The sequence below is a fragment of the Marasmius oreades genome, chromosome 7 (assembly GCF_018924745.1).
Source record: "Marasmius oreades isolate 03SP1 chromosome 7, whole genome shotgun sequence".
NCBI lineage: Eukaryota > Fungi > Basidiomycota > Agaricomycetes > Agaricales > Marasmiaceae > Marasmius > Marasmius oreades.
Window position 1 is genome coordinate 2,405,815 of NC_057329.1, and position 23,534 is coordinate 2,429,348.

General features: G+C 48.0%; 9 protein-coding genes across 16 annotated transcripts; 5 read left to right on the forward strand and 4 right to left on the reverse strand.

The window, feature by feature from the left end:
• Nucleotides 1-56: 56 nt before the first annotated feature.
• E1B28_011510 (uncharacterized protein) lies at nt 57-3,913 on the forward strand (the record flags this gene model as incomplete). Of its 4 annotated transcripts, none has more annotated exons than XM_043156551.1 (13): nt 57-292; nt 471-822; nt 880-1,458; nt 1,507-1,625; nt 1,678-1,819; nt 1,868-1,966; nt 2,026-2,130; nt 2,186-2,302; nt 2,362-2,513; nt 2,820-3,006; nt 3,065-3,286; nt 3,339-3,383; nt 3,449-3,913. In XM_043156551.1, 13 exons carry the CDS (start codon nt 206-208, stop codon nt 3,733-3,735), a joined length of 2,493 nt encoding a protein of 830 aa, XP_043006338.1. In that variant the 3' UTR covers nt 3,736-3,913. The 4 variants fall into 4 exon arrangements, with proteins under 4 accessions (XP_043006338.1, XP_043006341.1, XP_043006340.1 ...); XM_043156552.1 differs by lacking the exon at nt 57-292 and having other exon boundaries at nt 880-957; nt 1,021-1,458; XM_043156554.1 differs by having other exon boundaries at nt 57-822.
• E1B28_011511 (uncharacterized protein) lies at nt 3,914-5,317 on the reverse strand. The gene is made up of 7 exons (XM_043156555.1): nt 5,202-5,317; nt 4,995-5,137; nt 4,681-4,763; nt 4,513-4,617; nt 4,380-4,461; nt 4,182-4,321; nt 3,914-4,118 (listed from the first exon to the last, which is right to left on the reverse strand). The coding sequence occupies exons 2-7, from the start codon at nt 5,064-5,066 to the stop codon at nt 3,974-3,976; spliced, it is 627 nt and encodes a 208-aa protein (XP_043006342.1). The 5' UTR covers nt 5,067-5,137; nt 5,202-5,317; the 3' UTR covers nt 3,914-3,973.
• An 18-nt stretch (nt 5,318-5,335) lies between these two features.
• Nucleotides 5,336-7,131, forward strand: E1B28_011512 (uncharacterized protein). Its single transcript, XM_043156556.1, has 5 exons — nt 5,336-5,523; nt 5,581-5,774; nt 5,826-6,723; nt 6,773-6,931; nt 6,982-7,131. The coding sequence occupies exons 1-4, from the start codon at nt 5,428-5,430 to the stop codon at nt 6,878-6,880; spliced, it is 1,296 nt and encodes a 431-aa protein (XP_043006343.1). The 5' UTR covers nt 5,336-5,427; the 3' UTR covers nt 6,881-6,931; nt 6,982-7,131.
• A 2,981-nt stretch (nt 7,132-10,112) lies between these two features.
• On the forward strand, nt 10,113-12,067 carry STS10_3 (Sesquiterpene synthase 10). Its single transcript, XM_043156557.1, has 6 exons — nt 10,113-10,442; nt 10,500-10,880; nt 10,935-11,074; nt 11,134-11,422; nt 11,482-11,729; nt 11,793-12,067. The coding sequence occupies exons 2-6, from the start codon at nt 10,602-10,604 to the stop codon at nt 11,920-11,922; spliced, it is 1,086 nt and encodes a 361-aa protein (XP_043006344.1). The 5' UTR covers nt 10,113-10,442; nt 10,500-10,601; the 3' UTR covers nt 11,923-12,067.
• A 147-nt stretch (nt 12,068-12,214) lies between these two features.
• On the reverse strand, nt 12,215-15,591 carry E1B28_011514 (uncharacterized protein). 2 transcript variants are annotated; one of them, XM_043156558.1, is made up of 10 exons: nt 15,271-15,591; nt 14,722-15,215; nt 14,313-14,665; nt 13,951-14,257; nt 13,594-13,895; nt 13,187-13,537; nt 13,050-13,140; nt 12,877-12,990; nt 12,658-12,817; nt 12,215-12,601 (listed from the first exon to the last, which is right to left on the reverse strand). In XM_043156558.1, the coding sequence occupies exons 1-10, from the start codon at nt 15,515-15,517 to the stop codon at nt 12,312-12,314; spliced, it is 2,709 nt and encodes a 902-aa protein (XP_043006345.1). In that variant the 5' UTR covers nt 15,518-15,591; the 3' UTR covers nt 12,215-12,311. The 2 variants fall into 2 exon arrangements, with proteins under 2 accessions (XP_043006345.1, XP_043006346.1); XM_043156559.1 differs by having other exon boundaries at nt 14,722-15,591.
• A 199-nt stretch (nt 15,592-15,790) lies between these two features.
• Nucleotides 15,791-16,557, forward strand: E1B28_011515 (uncharacterized protein). Its single transcript, XM_043156560.1, has 4 exons — nt 15,791-15,838; nt 15,894-15,976; nt 16,033-16,233; nt 16,291-16,557. Exons 1-4 carry the CDS (start codon nt 15,811-15,813, stop codon nt 16,486-16,488), a joined length of 510 nt encoding a protein of 169 aa, XP_043006347.1. The 5' UTR covers nt 15,791-15,810; the 3' UTR covers nt 16,489-16,557.
• E1B28_011516 (uncharacterized protein) lies at nt 16,538-19,319 on the reverse strand. Of its 4 annotated transcripts, none has more exons than XM_043156561.1 (11): nt 19,149-19,319; nt 18,489-19,086; nt 18,282-18,427; nt 18,112-18,228; nt 17,989-18,059; nt 17,830-17,938; nt 17,352-17,780; nt 17,023-17,297; nt 16,805-16,970; nt 16,650-16,754; nt 16,538-16,597 (listed from the first exon to the last, which is right to left on the reverse strand). In XM_043156561.1, exons 1-11 carry the CDS (start codon nt 19,230-19,232, stop codon nt 16,556-16,558), a joined length of 2,142 nt encoding a protein of 713 aa, XP_043006348.1. In that variant the 5' UTR covers nt 19,233-19,319; the 3' UTR covers nt 16,538-16,555. The 4 variants fall into 4 exon arrangements, with proteins under 4 accessions (XP_043006348.1, XP_043006349.1, XP_043006350.1 ...); XM_043156562.1 differs by having other exon boundaries at nt 18,489-19,097; XM_043156563.1 differs by having other exon boundaries at nt 16,805-17,297.
• Nucleotides 19,304-20,989, forward strand: E1B28_011517 (uncharacterized protein). Its single transcript, XM_043156565.1, has 8 exons — nt 19,304-19,512; nt 19,569-19,661; nt 19,724-19,897; nt 19,957-20,216; nt 20,277-20,300; nt 20,354-20,475; nt 20,534-20,587; nt 20,634-20,989. Exons 1-8 carry the CDS (start codon nt 19,360-19,362, stop codon nt 20,813-20,815), a joined length of 1,062 nt encoding a protein of 353 aa, XP_043006352.1. The 5' UTR covers nt 19,304-19,359; the 3' UTR covers nt 20,816-20,989.
• On the reverse strand, nt 20,990-22,715 carry E1B28_011518 (uncharacterized protein). The gene is made up of 8 exons (XM_043156566.1): nt 22,491-22,715; nt 22,397-22,436; nt 22,284-22,344; nt 22,165-22,224; nt 21,940-22,099; nt 21,507-21,888; nt 21,361-21,452; nt 20,990-21,296 (listed from the first exon to the last, which is right to left on the reverse strand). Exons 1-8 carry the CDS (start codon nt 22,682-22,684, stop codon nt 21,113-21,115), a joined length of 1,173 nt encoding a protein of 390 aa, XP_043006353.1. The 5' UTR covers nt 22,685-22,715; the 3' UTR covers nt 20,990-21,112.
• Nucleotides 22,716-23,534: the final 819 nt, after the last annotated feature.

Below are 23,534 nucleotides of genomic sequence, written 5' to 3' on the forward strand. Positions count from 1 at the left end.
TAGGCTGTGCGGTAATTGTAGTTGAAGGCTGTGACTGCGTGACCCAGGGCTATAACATTCGATTCAGTCTATACTCGGTATAGAACCCAATTTACGACTGCCAGCAATTCAGAAGAAACGTTGTCAGTGAGTACTAGCTGCCAACAAATACAGGACCCATCAAAGCAACACAGTCAATAAGACAAGACAAGGGTTTAAGGCCGCTATGAACGTTCCACCACCACCACCACCACCACTAACAGGAGCAAACGCCCCCTTGGCCGCCCCGAAACCACATCGTGTGGATCAAGATGTATGTCCAGCGCACCCATTATCGTTCTTTTCCATGTACGAGTAACAGGGTGCCACAGAAGCACCCTGATCGCACCTTTTCAATTCATCGCGAACGGATTACACTCGCTCTCCAGTATCTTTTTCTTCGTTCTCAACTTATTCTTCACTGCGATCCTCGGTTTCTGACTGCTTTACAGATGGCTCGTAATCTTGAAAACTTGGGAGGTTACGCGAATACTCCACCACCCCTGCCGAATCCACCACAATTGCAGGTTAATTACACTCCAGGATTCCATTCGCCACCTCCAAATTCGTACAATGCTGGCTATCAGTCACGACCGCCGCCACCACCACAAGGTCCAAATTCGTACAATACTTATCAGTCACCACCACCACCACCACCACAAGGTCCAAATCCATACGGTCCAGGACCAGGAGCATGGTCTCCGTGGGGTGGTTTGCAAGCACCAGGGCCACAAGGATCACTTCCGCCAGGAGCGATGCCGCCGAGGAGTTATTCAGCTAGTCCTCAGCCAGGCTACCACTCAGGTAAGTAGGATATACCTACTCTGATCTTGATAAACGGACCCACCTTCCGCACGGCAGGCCCACCACAACCACCACCCCTCAACCATACCTCATCTGCACCAGCTCTGCACCAAGATGCTTATAACTCTGCGCCAAGTTTAGCTCAATCCATGTCTTCTTTGTCCTTGGGTAATATAGGCTCAAACTCTCCACCTCCAGGCGCTTCCACTTCGCTGACCGCAGACCTCCCTTTGATACCCACACTTCTCTCTATCCTACCAACCATCCGATCTGCACCCCCCACCACCCAAATCCAATGGTGTCGTGACGTCTTGTTGTTGGTCGACAAAGCAGCTGCAACGTCTGCCGCTCTCGCCTCCACTTATCCAAACAGCGCCAGTAGCAGCTCAACGGACCCTCCAAGCGGGCCAGTAGTCCTTGACGATCAGCAGCTGGCACAATTGGCACAGATTGCTGTGCCCCTTGCACTTCAAATAGCCGGACAAGCACCCACAAGTGGGAGCATGAATGGAATCCAAGCCTATGTCGCAGAGGCACTTTATCATCGCGCCTGTCTGACTGCCAGTGGCGCGTTTCCTGAACATGTCAAACAGAATCCACGACAGGCATTTCGGGACTTTGAGGGTGCTGCGAGAGGTATATATTTCTTTCTCTTGAGATCCAACCTAACTCCTATATTTGCAGGTGGCTATGCACGTGCCTGGTTCCGTATTGGCAGAGACTATGAGGCGTTTGGGGACGTTGTACACGCTAAAGAGTGCTTTGAGCGAGGCGCCAAGAATGGAGTTGCAGCCTGTATGTATGTGAGTAGCCAGGCGCCGACTTTCCCGTGCTATTCTTCACACTAGCTTATAGCGACTCGGGATGGCGCATCTTCTGGGCCAACTCAACCTCCCTGTTTCACCTGAGATTGCGCTTCCTCTCCTCAAACGTGCGGCTGTGGCCAGCCACCTGGATTCTCCTCAACCAGGCTATGTCTATGCTTTATTGTTGTTGGGTTAGTTTCGCTCCTCCACAAACAACACAGCTGCTCACCGATTTTCAGGCGAATTCACCCAGTACACCGTACCTCCACATCTATGGAACCAGCTACAGTTATTACCGCCACACTTAGCACATCTACCTGGAAATCAAGGAGTTCAAGGTAAGCTTTACTATTCTGATGAATAGATGGTCATTTACATTCTTTGTGCCGATATGTAGGAGAAGCCAAGACTCACCTAGAGAGGAGCGCCCATCTACACTTTGCACCTGCACAATATAAGCTCGGGCACGCTTATGAATTTGCAGTACCACCTTGGGAGTTTGGTGAGCTGCGAGCGTGATTATCCTCCTACCTGTATCCCTGATCTTCCCATCATAGATGCTCTACTGTCCGTCGAGTGGTATTCCCGAGCGTCCCAACAAGGTGAAGTCGAAGCAGATATGGCTCTGTCAAAGTGGTTCTTGTGTGGTAGTGGAGACGTGGCAGGACCGAATGGTATGTCTCAACATGGGTTCCGACTCCGTCGTGGTTAACGACTTTCCTTCTGGTTGTAGGTTTCGATAAAGACGAGAGTCTTGCTCGAGTTTTCGCAGAGAAAGCGGCTCGTCGCGGACTTCCGTCGGCCGAGTTTGGTCTGGCGTATTATTTTGAGGTTGGGGTGGGAGGCGAGAAGAACTTGAACGAGAGTATTGCATGGTACGCAAAGGTGAGTCAATTTTCAATTTTTTTGACTAGTTTTATATGAGGAAGGCAAAGCGCCTCACGGGTTCCTTGCCACCCTGGGGCCTGGGGCTTCTCCGTCGATGACTATTCGCGTCACGGTAGAGATCGGCCGATATCTTTATCCGCGTCACGCGGGCACGTATGGATACACTCTCAAACAGGTCTTCCGTAAGAAATATCCCAACCGCAGGCTGCTCATGATGTCGAAATACGTTTTGATTATTCATCCCATTTCCCCTTCATCTCATGGTTCCTTTTCAACTCCATCTGACTACTTATTTATCAATAGGCAGCAAGTCATGGGAATACTGACGCTGCTGATCGACTAGCAGCACTTCAACAACCATCGCCCCAATCACTATCTCGCGCAGAACATGATAATATCACAGAAAACAAGTTGGTAAGGACCAGGACGCAGGCTAAGCTAAGGAGTGAGGCGCAAAAAGTTAGAGATGGATATCTGGAGAAGCAGGAACGTAAGTCTTCGGTTTTTCTCGGTGATCCGTTCTGAATAGCTTAACTTCTTTTCTGTAGCACCACAAATGTACCAAGCTAGTAGTTACGGCGGCCCACCACCGGGGCATCCTGGACCGCAGCAGCCGTACCGACGTGACTCAAAACAAGTCGTAGAGCTGATACGGAAAAATACGCTTGGATCGTCTGGCTCATCCGATGCGCCAGGTGGACCAGGAAGACACCACGGGAGATACACGACTGAGCCGAAACCTGGAGGACCACCTCACCCAACACCTCAAGGTCCGAATTATTGTTTTGGGTTGGGTTGGAATACTTACTGTGTTGCACGTAGGCTCATTACCGCCCCAGGGATACGGAAATCCTGGCCCTCAGCTAGGTAAGATGATGTTTGAACTCGTCGTTTCTGTTTGAACATTCACCTCACCTCACTTCGCTTACCAGGTCTTCCAAAGCAATACCCGAACGCAAACCGGTATACTCTCGTAGATCATGGATCTGGTTCCCCCAAGCCCAGTACTTCACCACATGGCTCTCCAGGTCTGGGACACCCTGGAAGAGTACCTTCCGCAGGTCCACCTGGGTCAAGCCATGGGCCTGGTAACCGACCGGGGAGTTCTGGCGGCCCAGCGGGAGGCACTCCAAAACCCAGACCATCAGGACCTCAGACGTTCGCGGAGATGGGTATCCAGAGTGGAAAGGCAGATGAAAAGGACTGTGTCGTTATGTAAAAAATTACGTTGTGCCAATGGACACTCGAGGAAGACAAATTTATGAGGAATGGAGTGATTGATACCATGTTGCGGACTGCTCACCAGCTCTTTAGTTCTCTAGAAAGGCAAACTTTTATACGATACCACCCATACTTTCCGTTTTCTCCTTAACATTATGATGCTATACATACTGCATCTGAAGTTCATGTGTATTGCTCTCTCTTGCTACTAAATAGAGTCACGTTCCACATTCTAATCAGAAACAAATCCGGTAGCTAGCATACCTACCGCTCGTCTCGCTCGGTCTTGTTATCTTCACGACCTGACCTCGTCGTAAACCGTAATACCGTGCTACAGGGTCGGCGATTTGTATGCGAGGGAGTTGCGTGTCTTTCAATCGACTCAAAGGGGAACCAAACACTTTAGCAAATATGTCCACAAAAAAAGGTATAACGATCACCTACTATCTCTCTAACAGAATATTCTTTTCCTCTGGAGACAAGACTTCATGTTTGGGTACCAACGTATGGTGAGTTATGTTGACCAACAAGTCGGACTCGGAAAATTCTTCTAGTCGGTATTGTGCTGACATCGCAACTATTACCTGGAATGAAGGAATGAGTCAGTCCTGGAGAAGGACAGATTCGATATTCAATACTGACCTTCCTCGCTGAGGGTGTCATATTCCCCGGAAACACTATGATTCCACGTTGTATGGATTTTTGTTCCAAGATTTCTAGCATTCTGCGCGACGTAGGAATCAGGTAGTTTCGATCGAAAAGGCTCAAGACTGACTTTCGCATCGTCTTCACACCTACGCTCTTCTCATCGCTGAAGAAAACGAATACTTGATCTGTCGGGTCCGTCCGGGAAACAGAAAAGAAATTAAGTTGAGAGCGACTGGAATAGACGAAGCGTCATCATGACCGAAAACAGATAGTGCCAGAAGATGGATTCACGCACTCGATAACGCCCATACTGTTCGCATATACCTCTCGAAAACTTTGAAGGTCAACGTTGATTTCCTCATCAGAGACTTGGAAGCCCTACAGAACGACCGGTGAGAAACCCACATGATAATGAAGCGGACGGAGAAGTAATAGGAAAACCTATACAAAGTTGAAAGAACGATCCCAAAAACCCTTCTATTGCTCAATCTCCTTTCAGAGACTATCTTTATCTGCCATGATGGCCCTTGGTTACCTTGACTGCATCGCACATTCGAAACCAGACGAAGAATAAAATTAGAAGCGAGAAACCAGGAACTGAAGACTTACTCGATCTTTCACCAGCTCATGTATTGTCCTGTTGACTTTCCATAACTTGGCACTTTCGTCTGCGTCGCCCATTGTGAAGATTAGAAATGTTATCCAAGTGTTGTTCTGGATATCCAAAGGAGTCAAGAGGTGTGTTCTCTGCACTGTATCGATATAGTGTGTTAGAGGGAGGTAGCGAACCCTTGCATTTGAGGCTGTTGAGAGGACCTTGAAAGGAAAATTATTGATTCCTAGGTAGTTTTGGGATGCAGGTGAAGTGGATTGCGATCAATATTGAAGAGAGAGAGAGAAAACAATGGTGGGAAAGCTGCTTGTCGCGCCTCGTCACGCGTCAACGTCAACGCGTTGTTTGCTATCCTGTCCACATCGTGGTCCCGCCGTACGAGAAAGAGAAACCCCTTTCAGCCAGGACCGCATACTAAATCCGAAGAGGATGGCACCTCAACCACCCTCAGCCATGTCCGGAGGTAGCAATTCTATCTCGGGATCTGGATCGAACCCAACCATTGTACTGACAAACTCTTTGATGGTGCGATACTCGTTCGTTCACTCTAACTCGTGGTCTGATGTGAATTCTCGTCTCCAGACAAAACTCAAACCCTCGAGAATATTCAAATCATCAGTAGACCCGCCTCCAGAACCCAAGGGTACACCACCGCCCAATTACCGTCCTCCACCTCCAAGGCATATAACAGGGATAACTTTTGATGATAGGGGGGACACACTTGTTACAGCGGGAGAGGATGAGACTTTTAGGTTGTATTCTTGTAAGGGTGGGAAGTGAGTTGACAGTCGTAGCTAGGTTATGGTGCTGATCGATTTGGCTACTAGACCCATAAAAACTCTTCATTCGAAGAAATATGGCGTACATCTCCCCCGCTTCACCCACAAAAGTACCGCGATTCTCCACGCCTCGACGAAAGAAGACGATTCAATCCGCTACCATTCCTTGCACGACAATAAATACCTCTCCTACTTCAAAGGCCATCGCGGAAAGGTTACTTCTCTAGAGGTCTCTCCTATTGACGATGGATTCATGTCCGGATCGGAAGACAAAACCGTCCGGCTTTGGGATCTAAGAATGGGATTGGGAGGAATGTGTCGAGGATTACTGAATCTGCCTACGGTGGAACCTGTGGTGGCATACGATTCAGGGGGATTGGTGTTCGCTGTTGGAGTCAACGGATTCCAGAGAATCCTGTTGTATGACCAGGCCAACTATGACAAAGCACCCTTTCTTACCATTACCCTAGACGACCCCACCCTGACACAAATCTCTTACCCGCCTCGACCTATCTACATTACCTCTCTTGCCTTTTCCTCGAACGGAAAATATCTACTGGCCGGATCGAGTGGAGATGCACATTACGTTTTGGATGCGTTCCAGGGGACACTGCTGGGTAAATTAGAGGGACATGTGGGCTTGGAGCGTAGAGGCATGGACGAGAGAAGGGGAATTGAATGTGGACGCGGAATTAGTGGTGAGGATGTTTCGTGGACCCCTGATAGTAAATATGTGGTTGGCGGTAGTTTGGATGGGAAGGTGTGCGTTTGGGACGTTCAAAATCTAGGGGACGCAAACGCTGATGCAGGGGGGGTGGGCATGCCACCAGGTGGTGTGATGAAGAAGATACAACCGCTGGTCAAGCTAGAAGGTCACCCTGGCCCTGCACGCTGCGTCAAGTTCAATCCCAGACTGGCAATGATGTGTACGGCAGGTGCTGAATTGGTGAGCAGGACAAAGCTCGTCACGGTCTCCCTCGTGAACACTTTTATAGGCTTTTTGGTTACCAGATACTTCTGGGGACCCAGAAGAAATTGCAAAGGATCTCTTGTCCGGAAAGAGAAACGTATCCAAGTTGCCTATGGGGCCACCACCTGTATGATCATTGGTTCCGGCCATTCTTTAAGTGAGGGATTCGTTTTACGCAACGTGTGTAAGATACTCATTTGTTGTATCTACCAATCACCTATCTTTACTATACAGCGGTCGAGGACTCAAGTCTCGAGTGCTTGAATCGTGCAGTCTGAGTACGGCATCGAAGTGACGCGTTTTTTTGTATTTCTTTGACGACTTTTCGCTCCTCCAAGTCGACTTCTCACTACCATGCTCTGTCGTCTTCATCCGGCTTCACGGATACATGCATATATGTTTTGAGCTTGAGAAAAAATTCTGACGGCCAAAACCAGGTCGACAGCAAGGCTTCAACAAAGCATGAATGCTACCACCACTGCACTCAATCAAATGTTCGCACCAGGATCGTGCTTCATTTCCTTCATTCAGTGGACCTACGATCCGGCGTGCAGCCAGTCTGCTCACGTTCCAGCCGGGCTGACTTGACTTGAACTCGAATAAATCAATCATATCCCATTCACTCGACAGAGGCCCCTATAGCTTGGCAGTTCGCCGCCACCAAGGCTTTCAATCGGAATGTCCAATACGCTCCATGACAGCACAACCCGGTACAACAGTTCAAAAGACAATGATGACATGCATCTAGCCTCTCAAACTTGCTGGCGACGTTGCAGACCCTTGCGATTATTCCTCTAGGATAAATAGCTAAACGTCGGCTCACATGTCGGATGGGGTAAGACGCGGACCGCATAGTTGCGACTCGGACTAGCTATCTCTGTACGCAAACGCGTCGTCCTATACCTACAGTCAAATTGGTCCAGAGTCGGGGCATTCTTCGGCTTTCCATTGTGAATATCTGGTCGATGAGTTGATTCAAGTCGATCGGGCCCCAACCTGTGGACAACATCGAGTCCAAGAAACAACGTATCCATGATTCTCTGATGTAATGGATGCTCCTGGTAAGCGGGACTTTTGTGTTGATTTTTTAAATTTTTTACCTTTGTCTTTTGGAGCATGACGATACGCAACAGTTCATCTCCATTATGTTGTCCCATGATCCAGGCAGCTCGAGGCTCGCTAACGATGGTTCAGATTGACGAACTCGTGTCCACCCCGTCAGCCAAGCATGTTTCTACGCCTCACTTTTCCGTACTGCTCTCAGGCTTTCGTTACCTCAACTCCTAAATCCATTTCGTCAATCCGCGCCTGGGTGTTACGGAGCCTGTTAGGAAAATCCCGAAATTCGCCCATCTTATCATCAAAGTTGATTTTCGTGGTATTTTTTTGAGGTTCCTACTTGGTTGGCCATTTTAACCCATGGATTGACCCAACTGCAGGCCACAGATTGTCTAGCCGATGGAGAGCGTTACGTTCAGGTTGAGACGGAGACTCCCAAAAGCAGTATCGCGTGAAACATTCGTTCTCAAAACCCTCCTCCGGTCCTATCTCGATAGTAGTTCAATGCTAAAGAGAGCCAAAATCTCACTCTCAAGATACCGCAGCTGAATGTTTCGCTCTTCAAATGTAAATAGCATGCTATCGTCAATGCACCTGTTTGTTCGAATTTCAAACTCACCATGTCCGCGGACTCGGGACTAAAGAATCACGCGTCGAGAAGGCAGGCTTGCGTTCCGGAAATACGGATTTCAGATATTTTCTTCAACACGACAGAAAGAAACCACCTTCACGCGAATGGATGGCCGTGACGGTGGATTCGAAGGGTTTGACATAATTATTAGTTTTTCGGACACGATGTCAGGGACGACGGGGTGTGTGTGGTGTTACATTAGGCTGATGATTTACGCATTCACATCGACTTGCCTCTATTTAATCTCCAGTTGCCGGAGTGTAAAGTTTGTTTCTGACTTTCTCAGCTTGGGAATAACCAAGTCTTCGATTTTTTTTCGGAAACTTCAGACACCAAAAGATGCCTCACCTGGGCCAAAGCATGTTTTCAAGTCTTTCCGGACGTATATTGGTAGAAGAAAGGAAGCCACTTGTTGAAGCTTTTGGCGAGTGATGTGACTTTTCTATCTTGGAAATATAGCGCCGCCCAGGAGAATGTTCTTTCCCTGAAGTGGTAATATTTCCGAGCTGGATGGGTAATGCCAAATGTCGAATTTCGATGCCCGCGCCTCAAAAAGTAGACGTAGGTGAAAGCTATTTGTGTATCCACAGTCTCGATCTTTGTTTGAACCTCTTGAGAACCCTTGATGTCGATGCGGAACCTGAACACTTGAATTGGGGGAAAGAGGCGTGGAGAGGCCGACTCGGCCAGTGTACGAAACTCTGGTTGCAAGTCGGCCTTGAGGCCAACTTGAGGCCTTGAATGTCTGGAGATACTTATGTGTGTCAGATCCAGACAGAGATCCAGTGACCCCAAGAGGCTCCATGAGGCCCTACAGAACAGCGCGCATTATCTTCAAAAAAGCGTTTATTACATATTGAAGCTGCAAGGCGGAGATCTCTTGAGAAATGTTCGATGAAAAGCACGCCATTTGATTTCAATTTGTATAGCCCATAAAGAAAGTGGACTTATCTGTCCTCTAACCAGAACCACTCAGCCACTACTTGCTAGCGGGAGTTTAAACTGGTGGAACAAGAGAGCCATCTTCAATGGTCCGGGTGTGCCCAGCGTCGAAAGGATGATCGTTGGCAGCAGGAGTCGCTCCGTGGGCGATTATTGGGAGGGAGCTCAACGCAAGCAAAGCAGCGCATCTCCCGTGGTGGTTCATACAGATGCTTTGATTTTCAATAATTTTGCCGTGTTTGAGGGAAAGTTGAATTGGGTACAATGGTGATATCGGATGAACCTAAGCGCACTGTAAGCGCTCCTCCCAATCTGGCAGTCGCTTTGTGGGGAACGGGTCGGTCCGGATTTCAGCCAAATTCAAACTCCGTGAACCGCCCTTGCAGGTCGGTACGCATGGGAAAAGCGAGTTCCGCTTCAAGTTGACAGAGACATTGGTCGAAAGTAGTCGTAGTCGAGTTCGGAGTGACCATCTGGACAGCAGTTCTTGACAGGTTTGAACCGTAATAATTTACGGGAATTAAGTCAAAATCTTGTGACCGCAGGAACTGTCAAAAAGACAGAATAAATATCCCTGCCCTGCTGCCTCATACGCAACCTCGGAACGTTCAGACTTGATGCCAAAATCAGGGAGGAACGGGAGGAAGATGGCGTAACCCGTTGCTCCATCCATGTATCTTAGCCGGCCGCTGAATGTCAAAACAGGCAACATAGTCGCCACGTGTACGCTAGCCTCGTCAGTTACTTTGTGGACAGGACATTCGCGTCCTGGCTCTCATATCTTGCTTAATGAGCTTCCTTGCAAAGAATTTGCTCTTAAACCCAGGCTCGACGCCCCCTGTTATTTTCAGTCTTCTTTCTTTCATGTCGAAGTTGAGCAACCGACAGCTTATTACGGTACACAGTCTCGCCATCAACCTCACGACAGTTCGGTAAGTCATCTTGTCATATTTTTTCACGATCAAAACTCGTTGTTTTCTTGACCCATGACAGCCGTGCAGGAAGAATATTGGCAACAGAGTGCACATCCTATTTTGTGCCGAAATGGTTCCGTAAAACTCAGGTTTGTCGTCAGAATCTATAGATCTATGAACCCTGCTTCTGAACTTAGATATCCCAGACCCTGAGCATATCTGTAAATTTTCTATTACGATGAGACTTGCGACCACGGTAGAAACCGAAAGGATATGGGCAAACTTGAGGTATAAAGAGCCTTGCGCCCATGCACCCTTCCCCCATTATCGACACCCTCTTTCTTCCCAAAATGACCATCAGACCTCGACAATATCTCCTCCCCGATCTGCTTGCTATATGTCCCCTCCAAGGCGCCATAAACCCTCATTATCTTGAAGCAGCTGGCGAATCCTCTGCTTGGATCAACGGCTACGATGTATTCACCGACCGAAAACGCGCCTACTTTATCCAAGGATGCAATGAACTTCTCGTCGCACACACCTACCCATACGCCCCCTACGAGGAGTTCAGAACATGTTGCGACTTTGTAAGCTTTTTCGTCCTTTTCTTCGTCGTTGTCTTACGTATCCGCGGGTTTCAGGTCAATCTCCTCTTTGTTGTTGACGAAGTTAGTGATGAGCAAAATGGAGAAGACGCAGCGGTCACCGGGAACATCTTCCTCGAAGCTATGCGCAATCCTGGCTACCGCAATTCGTGCAAGCTTGCTCAGATAACTAAAGAGTAAACTCTAACTCATAATCACATTCGTCGAGGGAATGAGCTGACTTTGTATGTGATAGCTTCAGGGAGAGATACTTTAGAGGGGCTGGACCTGTATCCTCTGCTCGGTTTTTGAGGCACTGCGCGGACTACATCCGGGCGGTCTCTACCGAAGCGGAGCTTCGCGAACGCGGTGAAGTTCTTGACGTCGACGCCTTCATCGAACTCCGTCGCGACAACAGTGCGGTCATCCTCTGCTTCGATCTTTTCGAATATGCACTCGGTATCAATCTTCCAGAGGAAGTGTTTGAGCATCCGACCTTCCGGGAAATGTACTGGGCTGCCACTGACATGGTGTGCTGGGCCAATGTAAGCCTTCGATATCGTCGTTGGTGATTCTTTCTAATCCTCCCTTTGTGCATACACAGGATGTTTACTCCTGGAACATGGAGCAGGCCAAGGGTATCGGCGGCAACAATATCATTACGGTCCTCATGAAACACAGAAACATGAGTCTACAGTCGGCTTGCGATTACGTGGGGTTATACTGCGAGAAACTCATGCAACGCTACCTCTCCGCTAAGGATAGATTACCTTCTTGGGGATCGTCGAAACTGGATCAGGACGTAGCTCGCTATGTGGAGGCGTGTGGTCACTGGATGAAGGGAAATTTGGAGTGAGTTGCCTTCCATTCATGCGATTGTTTGCAAGTTGTTTATTCCTGCTTGATTTCCTTCAGCTGGAGCTTTGAGACAGTACGGTACTTCGGAGCTGCTCACTCCGAAGTCAAAAGGACTCGATTAGTTACCCTCTGTCGTCCTAGTGACCCAAATGATTTCGATTCCGACACTAGCTGCGATAGCGATTGAAGGTACCATCTGATTCTTTTAATAGGCAAATTTAACATAGTGTATCTTGACTGTGATATCCACATTTTCTTGTATACCGCATAATGCATGTGTAAATAATACTTAATCTTAGTCTTGGTACGAGGTTGATCGACGACCTCATTCATATTTCAGGTTATGGAACTTGAACTTGTGCCGATGGATCTTTGACCAAGTGAGTGTGATTGGGACATCACTGCATCACAACTGACTTGTCTCCTCGGTTTCTAACCAAGATCGAGACGACGAGATTAAGTACGCCAGTCCACGATCACCAGTCCACAAGCGGTCGAGTTTTTATAAATCTAGTATATGTACACCAGTGATTAGAGTATCGTACACACATACACCATCGGGGATAGGACTTAAAATTACACGTATAGCCACCGTCCTAGCTCTTGCGCCCATTCAGAAAGTTCTGAGATCGTCATCGTCTCGAACGACGGCCGAAGAGTATCGTCGTAGACTTCAACTGACTGCTCTCGAGGGGATTTAGGGGGAGTAACTTGTCCCGGAACAGCACGTTCCGCGCGTTTGACTCTATGTTTATCATGGGGGGAGAGGATGCCTAACCCACTACCACCGACCGCGGTCAGATATGGGTCAAAGTTGTTTGCGGAAAGCTCAGCCAGTAGATCTTGCATCACATCGGTCGTGAAGTCTGAATTAAAAAAGTGTAAGAAGCAATATGGGGGGGGCGCTTCAATAGCCACCCACCATCAGGAACAAGTGTAACGGCACATCCGCCTCCCCCAGCACCGGTGAGCTTAGTGCTCAAGTTGTACGGTGGGGATGCTGTTTTTTCGCGGATCGCTTCTAGGGCTGGGTGAGAGACACCTAGGGAAACCAAGTGACTATGATTTTCTCGAATGAGAGCCTAAGGCAAATGCACTGCTTGTCAATGAAGCACCTTAATTAATGAGGCAGAAGACGAACCGCTAAGGCTGTTAGAAGGGTTTCGCGGCTCAATTCTGGATCGGCAAGAACGCGTCTGGCCTCGTCACTTATGACTTGTATTGCATTTAGGAGCGACTGAACAAGTTCCGGTTCCTGCATTTCGCGTAATCGGTATGAGAATTGCTTCGAAACTCGATGATGATGAGACGCACGTTAATTTTCTTTTGGCCAACGCCAGCGACGAGCTGCTTAGTAGATCGCGGAATCTTAGAGTTTGTAAGGAGAAATCGAAGAGATTTGAAACTACAGGTCGATCAGTATTGTTCTTACACCGAGCGAACCAGCTCACCCTTGAATGGCCTCGATTCCGCTCTTCTTCCCAAATCCCTCCTTCACATAAGCCAAGGCGCCTCCGAAAACAGATACGCTATTGTCGACGCCACTGGGGTTTCCTTGTAGAATTTTTTCGGCGATGAATGCCCATCTATTGATTTCTTCTGCTGTCTTTGGTGGAATAGCACGACGGCCTTCGTGAGAAATGTGGATATGTCCATCTGAAGAAGGTGGAGGTAAATCTGGTACATTTATACGCGCTTGTAATAGTAGCAATGCAGTGGCGGCACAAGTAGAGAAGGATGCAGAGGAACCAAGACCAGCTCCTACCGGAAGAGTGGCTCTTGCAGTAAAGTTGAAACCGGGTCTACAGAGCTCGAAAGTCAGTCCCGCGAAGGTGTACAGCACTAAGCTTCGACAAACCTATAGCCGGGTTTGCTCAGCTTCATGTATAAGTATATGAGTACGAGTGAGGAAGTGCTTTCTCGAGTGGATTCCAGGTGCTTTAGCGGGCCCTCCAACAGACGTTCTATGAGCGGCTGATCAAGTTCCGGTGGGTGATTCTTGTCTTTGGATAGAGGTGCAACATTCTTCCAAGGAAGAGTATCGATATCCCACTCCTTGTAGAAGTTGGAAATATCGTTGAAATGTACAGACATCTTACCATCCTCCCTAGGAGTCAGAAGCCCGTAACATCGAAGATCGACAGAAGCTGCTATCGCTGTCTAATCGAATCGCGATTAGCAGTGGCAACAAGGAAAAAATAGAGGGCGAACTTACTACACCATGGACAACGGCATGTTCTCCAAAGAGAATGACTTTACCAGGGGCACTCACAAACCACTCTTGGCGAGTCTTGATACTTCCTATAGCTAACTTCTCGACAGCCTTCTCAAGAAGAATTTCGTCCGGTTGTACTCGGACATAACGGTTGAGTTGAGAATTGTAGGTAATTGCACCGGCATCTATGAGAGCTTGTTCTAGATCGTCCAGGAGATCAGCAGAATCTTCGATACCGACGCAAAGGCGGATGAGATCTTCAGGTAGCCCGCGAGCCGCACGAGTTGCCGGATCGATAGAAGCGTGTCTATTAGGGGTTCAACAGACAACCATTTGAGTGGAAGAGAAGAGAAACCACGCACGACATAACACAGGGCATGCTGATCAAACTATTCACACACCCAAAGCTTACACTGATTCCCCACAGCCTGGTACCCCCAACAATTTTCTCGCTGATTTCCTTGCTACCCGTTTCAAAGCTCAGGACGGCTCCATTACCGTCTGAAATACGCTGATGTACTTCTCGGCTTGGGTGATCTGGAAGGCCAGGGTAGTTCACTTTAAAGCCTAGAGAGTGAAGATAGGTAGCTACGAGCGACGACGTAGCTTGCTGACGATCGAGACGAACAGCCAAGGTCTTAACACCTCGGAGAAGCAAGAAAGAATCGAATGGAGTTAAGGCATTCCCAGCAGCGTTGATGGTAAATGCTATTTGCTGGAGAAATGAAATAATCAGTTCAAAGAGAACATTCTATGGACCGAGAGACGGACTTTGGCAAGCTCATCCCTGTTACAGGTGATTACACCGGCCATCAGGTCGTGATGTCCACTGAGATACTTTGTTGCGCTGTCATAAACGATATCTGCACCGTGTTCTAGAGGTCTTTGAAGATACGGGCTCATCATGGTGTTATCGACCACTACCACAGCTGCCGGTGCTCGTTCCTTGACTTCTTTACTTATGAGTGCGAGGTCTGCGATCTTCAAAAGCGGGTTCGTGGGTGATTCCAAGAGAACCATGGCTGTTTTGGTGGGGTTGATGCATGGAATGATCGACGTTGGGTCGGTCGTATCGACATGGTGAACAGTTACACCACCGTGGTTGCGTACATAGGCAAGAAGCCTATTAGTTCCGCCGTACAGATCATCTCCAGCGATGACTTCGTCTCCGGGCTTGAGCATACGAAGAATGACATCTAATGCGGCCATTCCAGAAGAAACTGCGAACGCATGACTAGCAGAGGAAATTTTGGCAATGTGATGCTCTATGAATAGACAAGTGTAGATTAACGTCTATCGATGCCAAAAGTCAAAACTCACCTAGATGACTGCGGGTCGGATTTCCACTGCGTGTATAGTCGTATTCGCCTCCAACACCCTTGAACGTGGCTGTCTGATAAATCGGTACAGAACTGCTTCCATATTGATCCTTTTGGTCAGGATTTTCAACAGTCGCGCACAACGTTGAGAGTTTGTAAGGTTTCCTGGATCGTAGAGGGGATTCAGAGTCTGGAGTGGGAAGGTCGTGCGAAAGACGGCGATTTTTTGTGTCGACAGAAGGCCCCATACTTGTGGTCACTGAACAAGAACCAGTACAACGTACGGAATACACCGTATCGCCTCATGATGCGTTGAAATTTCAGGATTGCGTGCTCGGTAATTTACCTCTACTAAGCACGGGCGCTCCTTCAGATCAAGTTCAGATCAAGTTTCTGGCTCATCGCTCATCGACCAGTAAGATGTCCGATTTCTGAGCGTATATACGGTCAGTTTATCGCAGTGAATATCATGTCACGTTGTAGCAGTTGACCATTGAATTTGGATACTTCGTGACTCGTCTCCTAAATCTTTTTATCCATCATGCCACCCAAAAGAAATCGGGAGAGGCGTTAGTATATTCACCACTCTATGACTTACCCCCTTCTATATTTCTCTATCGTCAGTGACTAGGCAAGTCAATAATTCGGTGGGCATTGAGCCTGAAATAGTCGCGAAACGGACCAAGAGACACCTGGACGAACTCGAAGTAGGCTTCATTTTCCCATCGCGAGAAAAAAGCTATCAGTCACTCATGAATGGAAGAGGTCAAACTACTCTGAATCAGCCGTGGCCAACGATGGTGAAGAAGGATACACGAAAGGACGCGCCAGACAGCCAATTTCTGACAAACGGAATCTCAATCTCACTGGGAATTCCCCTGCTGCCAAAAAGAAAAAGTCGACCATGAACGTGAGGTCGGCACTTTTATATCGCAAGAACTTCGCGACGTTGTTGGAGGAATCAGTATGAGAACTTCTTCGTTTGATTTTTGGCCCTCTATTAAATGAGTAATTACCGCAGAAGATCGCGTCACTTCCAGGTTCGGTGCCAACTTATTTCACTGCTCACAGTCCTCCGCCGCCTTACCCCGCTCGGATGATTTGTTCCGTCTGCGGCTATTGGGGATTTTACAAATGCCGCAAATGCGCGATGCCCTTCTGTGATAGAAACTGTGAAAGTATTCATGAAGAGACGCGTTGCGAAAGAAGAGTCATATGAACAGTGTATTTATCCGTATATCGCACCACATTGTAATGTAGCATAAATGAACAATACTCTACTTTTTTCACTGTCGTGAGTATACTTCTTTCAGCTGCGTCAACGCACTCTGTACAAAGCAATGAAGACGGAACTTAAACAAGAGAGAAAAAATAGCTTACTTCATAATGGGGTAGAAAGGCAGCAAGGTCCTGCTCTCTCACCCGCTCTCTCTTGACCTTTTCGAGGTGACTCGCGTTTTTCACCATGGTTTTGAAGTATCGTGCCTGCGAGTGTTATTTGTGGGTAAGCGGAAGTCTCAGCGGTTTGAACTTACCTCTTGTTCTTCCACCAGTGTCCATGCTTCACCGTTCTTGCCAGCTCTTGCCGTTCTTCCAACCCGGTGAACGTATTTCCGCATGTCAATTGGCGCATCATAGCTGATAATATGTGCTACGTGACTGATATCAATTCCTCGAGATATCAAATCGGAGCAAATCAATCTAAGCAGTGCGGCCGATGAGGGGAATCACTTTCCAGAACAGAGGCACGCACATCTCGATTTCCTGGTCTTTGAAATTACCAAGTATTGATTTACGCTCAGCGGCACCGAGATCGCTGGAGTAAGCCCGAACAGAGATTCGCGGTCTGTTATTGGCGCCACCGCCAGTGCTGGTCCGTGCTTGCTCGAAGAAATCGAATAATTGCACAAGTCTCGCGGTGGATTCAGCGGACTTGGTGAAGATGAGGGCATTGGCAATGTGGTGTTGGTGGATAAGGTGTAAAAGAATCAGTGGTTTCTTCGCGGTTTCGCACACGATCATATGTTCCTGCAGAGAGAATCTATCAGCTATGTAACCCTATAAAAAATCCGTAGGAGTCACCTTCAAGGTTTCCGGGAATGTAAATCTCTCAGTAACCACGTCAAGTACGCTGTTGTCGAGAACATCTCCCTTCTCAGGAGTACGATGTACGACAAAATACTTCGGATCCCTGAGCTCCAGCGAAGCGAGTTTAGCAGGGTCGCGAGTAAGGGTTGCAGAGAACAAGAGTTTCTGACAAGAAATCTCCTTTTTTTCGGGTAGGAAAGAGGGACAGTCAGGATAAGGGAGAAGGTGCAGGAAAGCAGGATTGAGAGCATCATGCCTTGCACGCGACCTCGATTGGGCCTTTTCCCACAAGGAGTTTGCGTCTTTGACCAGGTCTTCTAGAAGGTAGTGGGCACTCGGTTTGGGTGGGCGGGTGGCTGCCAAAATTTGAATTAGCCAATCTTGGTATGATTGCGCAAGTAGACGATCGGCCTCGTCGATAACCTGCAAAGGCTTGAGTCTCGAGTGAAACAATATTTGATATTTTACGGACCAAAAACCTTAGGTGTTGCAACGAGAAATTGGGGGTTCCCGTGAGATGGTCAATGAGTCTTCCCGGAGTGCAAATAAGTATGTCGACCTTGCTGGAACCACCTAGCAGGCTGATCTCTGAGTTAAAAGGTGTTAGGCGAATAAGAAGAACGAACAGCACCTTGACGTTCTATCGGCGACAAGATGTGATTGCTCGTGGGTAAAGGAGTGTTGTCCTGTTGCGATTCCAATCTTCATGTCGGATTAGTGTGACTTTCTTCCTTGAAGTATAAGCAAGGCCCACCTTCAATCCTCGTCCTTTGCTGATGGCTTCAAATGTCTCTCGGACCTGAGCAACTAAGTCCCGAGTGGGCAAAACGACCAGGGCGCGTAAACGAGTGACTATCCGGCTGCTTAGGATCTTGAATCAAAATTTTCAGCGCCTGCAACCTGAGGAAAACAATTGTTTGTTACCTCCACGATGGGAACAGCATAGGCAAGTGTTTTCCCGCTTCCAGTGGGTGCTGAAACGCACACATCCCGGGGTGGATTATAGGGTTGATAAAGCGACTTCTGCCATGGGTCGCTGGGTAGGAGGAAAGGCAGTAAGGCAGTCTGAACTGAGACAACCAAGAGGGATTAACATACAAAATGAAGCAGTCACATAGTTAAATCACGCACCGGCAAATAACTCGGTTATTCCCAGCTCTTGTAGCGTTTTCTGCATCTTTTCACTCAAACCCGTTGCCGTGCCTCCTTGCCGGGAGATCGGTAGAACGATGCTTGGGTCTACAACCTCTGCGTCCATGAGAGCCTGGTCCAAACCTTGAAGAGCTAAGGCAGACTGCGTGGGTGCATCGGGTAGGGATGGGAGTGGGAACGACGGTAGGGCTGCTGCTGGAGATAGTGATCGACTTGGGGCAGAGGCCTCTGGGACTTCGTACTCTGTTTCTTCGTGTTGCGCAGCTCCTCCCTCGTCCTTTTCAATGGACTGCCCGGCACTCTCTTCTGGAGAAATTTTAAGTTTACGGCGTTTCTTGAGCCGCTTTTCGAGCCTTGGTTCTTTGGAAGGTTTTTCGATCGACATCGGGAGTTCGGTATGATCTTCATCAACCTCCATTACATCGACCTTATCCTCAACATCCTCATTCAAATCACTCTCTTCGTCTTCTTCGATCTCGTTTCTTGCGGTTCCCTCACCATGCTTGGGTTGCACTTTCTTGTGTTTCCTACGTTCTTTCTTCCGTTTCAGATATCGCTGTTTTGCTTTCGTTTTCCCCTGCGCGAAGACTGTAGTCAGAATGAGTCAAAGATGCCGCAGATGTTAGTGAGACGACTTGCCTTGGGTGCGAGAGAGGATGACCTCCCCACTGTGTTTTTCGAATGAGAAATCATCGCCGGTACGATAGAAAATTTTTGCTGCATGCGTGAAGCGAATAGGAAATTTTTTGCAGCCGAGATAGTGGGATGAATATGGAGAGCAACCGTGGGATAGCAACAACATCTCTCCGCGCCCACTAACTTCTTTCGCCTTTCATTATCAACATCCACGATGTCGTTCTTTGGGAGTACGACATCAACAACAGCCACGACCAGCAATGCTGAGAAAGACATCGAAATATCCGACCCCCCTACAGACTCGGTATCCTCCATGTCTTTTTCCTCACAAGCGGATTATCTAGCAGTGGGCAGTTGGGACAACAGTGTGCGTGTCTTCTGTGTTAAGCTTGAACGTTCACCGTATCGAAAGGTGTATTTCAGGTTCGCATATACGAAATAGGAGCAGGAGGCCAGTCTCAAGGCAAAGCAATGTACCAACATCAAGGGCCTGTGCTATCCGTCTGTTGGAACAAGGCGCGTGACAGATTCATCATCTACAGAAAAATATGAGTTCTGATCTTCCGTAATCTCTATAGGAAGGAACCAAATTATTTTCAGGAGGAGCCGACAATGCTGGACGTATGTTCGATACTACCACTGGTCAAGCCACCCAAGTCGCACAACACGATGCACCCATCAAAGTCGTCAAGTGGATTGAAGCACCACAAGCGAACATTTTGGCTACTGGCAGCTGGGACAAGACGATAAAGGTGCGCTTTCACATCAAGATGAGTGTTTGTCGCGTTCTCTAACTGTGAATTGGCTGTAGTACTGGGACCTACGAAGCGCCCAACCTGTTGCAAGCGTGACCCTCCCAGAAAGATGCTACACTCTCGACGTGCAATACCCATTGATGGTGGTTGGAACTGCCGAGCGTCACATCCAAATATACAATTTGACCAACCCCACAACGCCGTATAAAACCATAACTTCGCCACTTAAGTGGCAAACACGCGTCGTTTCTTGTTTTACCGCTTCTCAGAATAGCGGGTTTGCTGTTGGCAGTATTGAAGGGAGAGTTGCAATTCAGTGAGCTTGGAATAATCGATGGTCGCCGTCTCGAACGCTTATAACGTTTCTTTTGAACAGATATGTGGAGGATAAAGATAGCGGGTAAGTTTCTGGTTACTCGATTATACAGCCGAAGATTTAATCTAGATGAACAGAAACAACTTCTCATTCAAGTGCCACCGTAGGGATTCTGTTCCCAACAACAAGGACCAGGCAATGGTTTACGCAGTCAATGACATCTCTTTCCATCCTGTTCACGGAACGTTCTCCACTTGCGGTTTGTTGCGTTCTTGGCTTGGCTCAGCTTCGGTTCTGACATATTGTTCTGTCCAAAGGTTCAGACGGAACCATTCACTTCTGGGATAAGGACGCCCGGACGCGCCTGAAAAGTGAGTTCGAATCATGCGTGTTTTCATCGGTACTCAAATCACTCAGCTTTTGAGCCTGCTCCCGCCGCTATCGCCTGCAGTGCCTTCAACCACACTGGTAACATCTTCGCATATGCAATCTCGTACGACTGGTCGAAAGGACATTCTGGGATGACACCGGGACATCCAAATAAATTGATGTTACATGCTTGCAAAGAGGAAGAAGTCAAAAAGAGGCCCAGAAAGTAGTGGTTTACGCCCTCCCTTTAGGAGACCCTGCACTGCGTGACATTCCTTCGCTGAATCATACTTACCTACTCACTTAGCACCATAGCGTATCTATTTCAGTTCTTTCCTCATGTAACAGTGAAGAACATATTATGATTATGTTGTTCAGTATGAATCAAAGAGAATTATTTTTCATGTTGGCATTGAATAAAACTTCAACAACCTGTGTCACTCGATACGTAGAAGTTCTCAAAAGGCCGAGGACGCGAAAAGGAGGGAAGGTATACTTGAAACTGCAAGGAATTGGCTCACTTTGATTCAATCCAGAATCTGGACCTTGACGCTCCTACTTTCCCTTGTAATGCAAGTCTGAAATGCTTCGAGTGTCTTTTCGAGAGGAAATGAATGTGTTATCAGTTTATCCGCCCCATGGAATATGCCATCGTGCATGAGGCGGATAACGGTTGGCCACGTTTGTTTGTAGCGGAAGGAGGTGATGATGCTTTTTTGGTTTGAAGCGAGGGTAAGTTTTGGTTGCATATTATCTCTGTATAAATCCAACTTACTTCACCTCGCGGAAATTCATTGCCATCAACGGGATTTCGACATCTGGCTTACCGCATCCAATTTGGAGTAAAGTTCCACCGGCTTCGATGGCCTGGATTCAAAGTCAGATTTTGTGGGAACCCGGGATGGAATGATGAATGCCCACGTAGCTAGCAGAAACAATACTTGACTGAGCTCCAGTACACTCGAATGCTACCTCTGGCACCAGTATAACCTCATCCCCGCTCTTGAAGAGGTCCCTGATTCGTTTCGCCGTTTCGTTCTTGTCCCAATCCATCTCGACCTTCAAAGTCCGATCAAACCCAATATCTTTGGCTTGCTGAAGTCGGGATTCCTCCAAGTCCGTGATAACAATCGGGTGTGCTCCGGATGCACGGGCACATATAGCTGCAGCAAGCCCTATCGGACCTGCGCCGCAGACGAGAACAGGCTGACCGAGGGAGAGGTTGGCGCGAGAAACGGCTCCTGCCCCTACTGAGAGAGGTTCGATGAGAGCTCCTTGAGCGTAGCTCATTGTCGTGGGTATCCTACATTGAAATGAACGGTGTCATTGCTGATCTCATGTTGTCACGACTTACTTGTGCAGGAATCGAGCTGGGTGTGAGATATAGCGGGCCATGGTTCCGTGAGAGGGTGGGGTACCACTGAATTTCACGGAGGGACAAAGGTTGTAGCGGCCTGAGATGCACTGTTTGCATTCCCAACAGGAGACGCCTGGTTCGATTGATACACGATCACCTAGCTCGTGCGTAGTGTAAATCAGCCTTGGACGTCGAAACAATGATCCAGGAGGGGAAAGCCACCTTTCGTGAAGTTTTTCACGTTTGACCCGACGTCGAGAATTTCTCCTGCTGATTCGTGTCCTACCGAGAAATAGAACGTATTCAGAAGTGTTCCCAGTTATACAGATGTCGCGGCGCACCGAGGATCAAATCATGATCGACCATGCAATCACCAATTCTTCCCGACTTCCAGAAATGTATCTGCGAACATATTCAGCGGAAAGGGTTTCAAATGACTGTAAAACGAGGGTACCTCGGAACCACATATACCTGTCGCCCGTACATGAACGATACTGAACAACGTGTCAGAGACCACTCTGAGATGAGGAATGGCTGTGGATGCATACCAATCATCAGGCTCACACTCTGGATATGGAATCTCCTCTTGGTAGATTTGATGGTCTTTCGTGAGCCACAGTGCAATATTCGGTTTAGACCCTTTCTTCCATATGCTGCTAGACTTTAAACCTCCTAAACTGAGTTTATGAACGAGCTGTTTGGGAACTGCATTAGAGGTAGTGGTAGGGGGAATGGAGGACATGGCAAGTGTGTGGGAGAAGGAGAAGAGACCTCGAAGGCCCCATGGCTAACGCGTATTTAAATAAATTCCTGCATGTATATCCGGTAGCCGCGTCACCGGAAATTGGTTCCAGAGCGCGGGCCGAGGTATAGTACCCGATGCCGGCGGATGTTATCGGACGGAAATCCAGACCACATGTATCTTCCGCACCGAGCACATAATGGGAACCACAACACGGTTGAGGTCGAAGACATATTCCTGCGATCTCATGTTCCCAGTCCAACCGTTGGTTTCCTCCATTGCCTAGTACCTACAGAATTCTGGCAATGAAGAGAGCAGCCACACTCGGGTTGTGTTCCCCAAGGCAAAATCATTTTGGATTGGCATTTGTTGGTCATCATGGAAAACGTACTCAGTACGTACTATTCTGGTTTCCGATGTGCAAATGACAAGGATATGCAAAATTGGATAAAACTTGGTCTTCCCGTTTATTTGTGGGCTCGGCAATTTTTTGTAGGATCCGTAGACTACACATGAGCTTGTATGTACAGTTGTAGCCACTGAAAGACAAAGGATATGAAATGAAATTTAAAATATAGCTCAGATCTGGTCGTGATTACAGCGTGACAGCCCAGGAACGGTACATTCCGGAATATATCTCAAAATTTTAGATACGTAGTTAAGTGTAAACAAAAACACTCGCATTAAATACAAGGTTTCAGAGGCAGGGGAGTGAACGGTAGTGTGGAATAAGCCAAACGATACAGCAGAGGTCCCAAATCGACCTGTAAGCGAGACGGCAGTGAGCTGGCCTGGCGCGAGCTTTGCTACTTGCCGAAGTCTTGCCGGACGTGACGATACGTGACAAAAC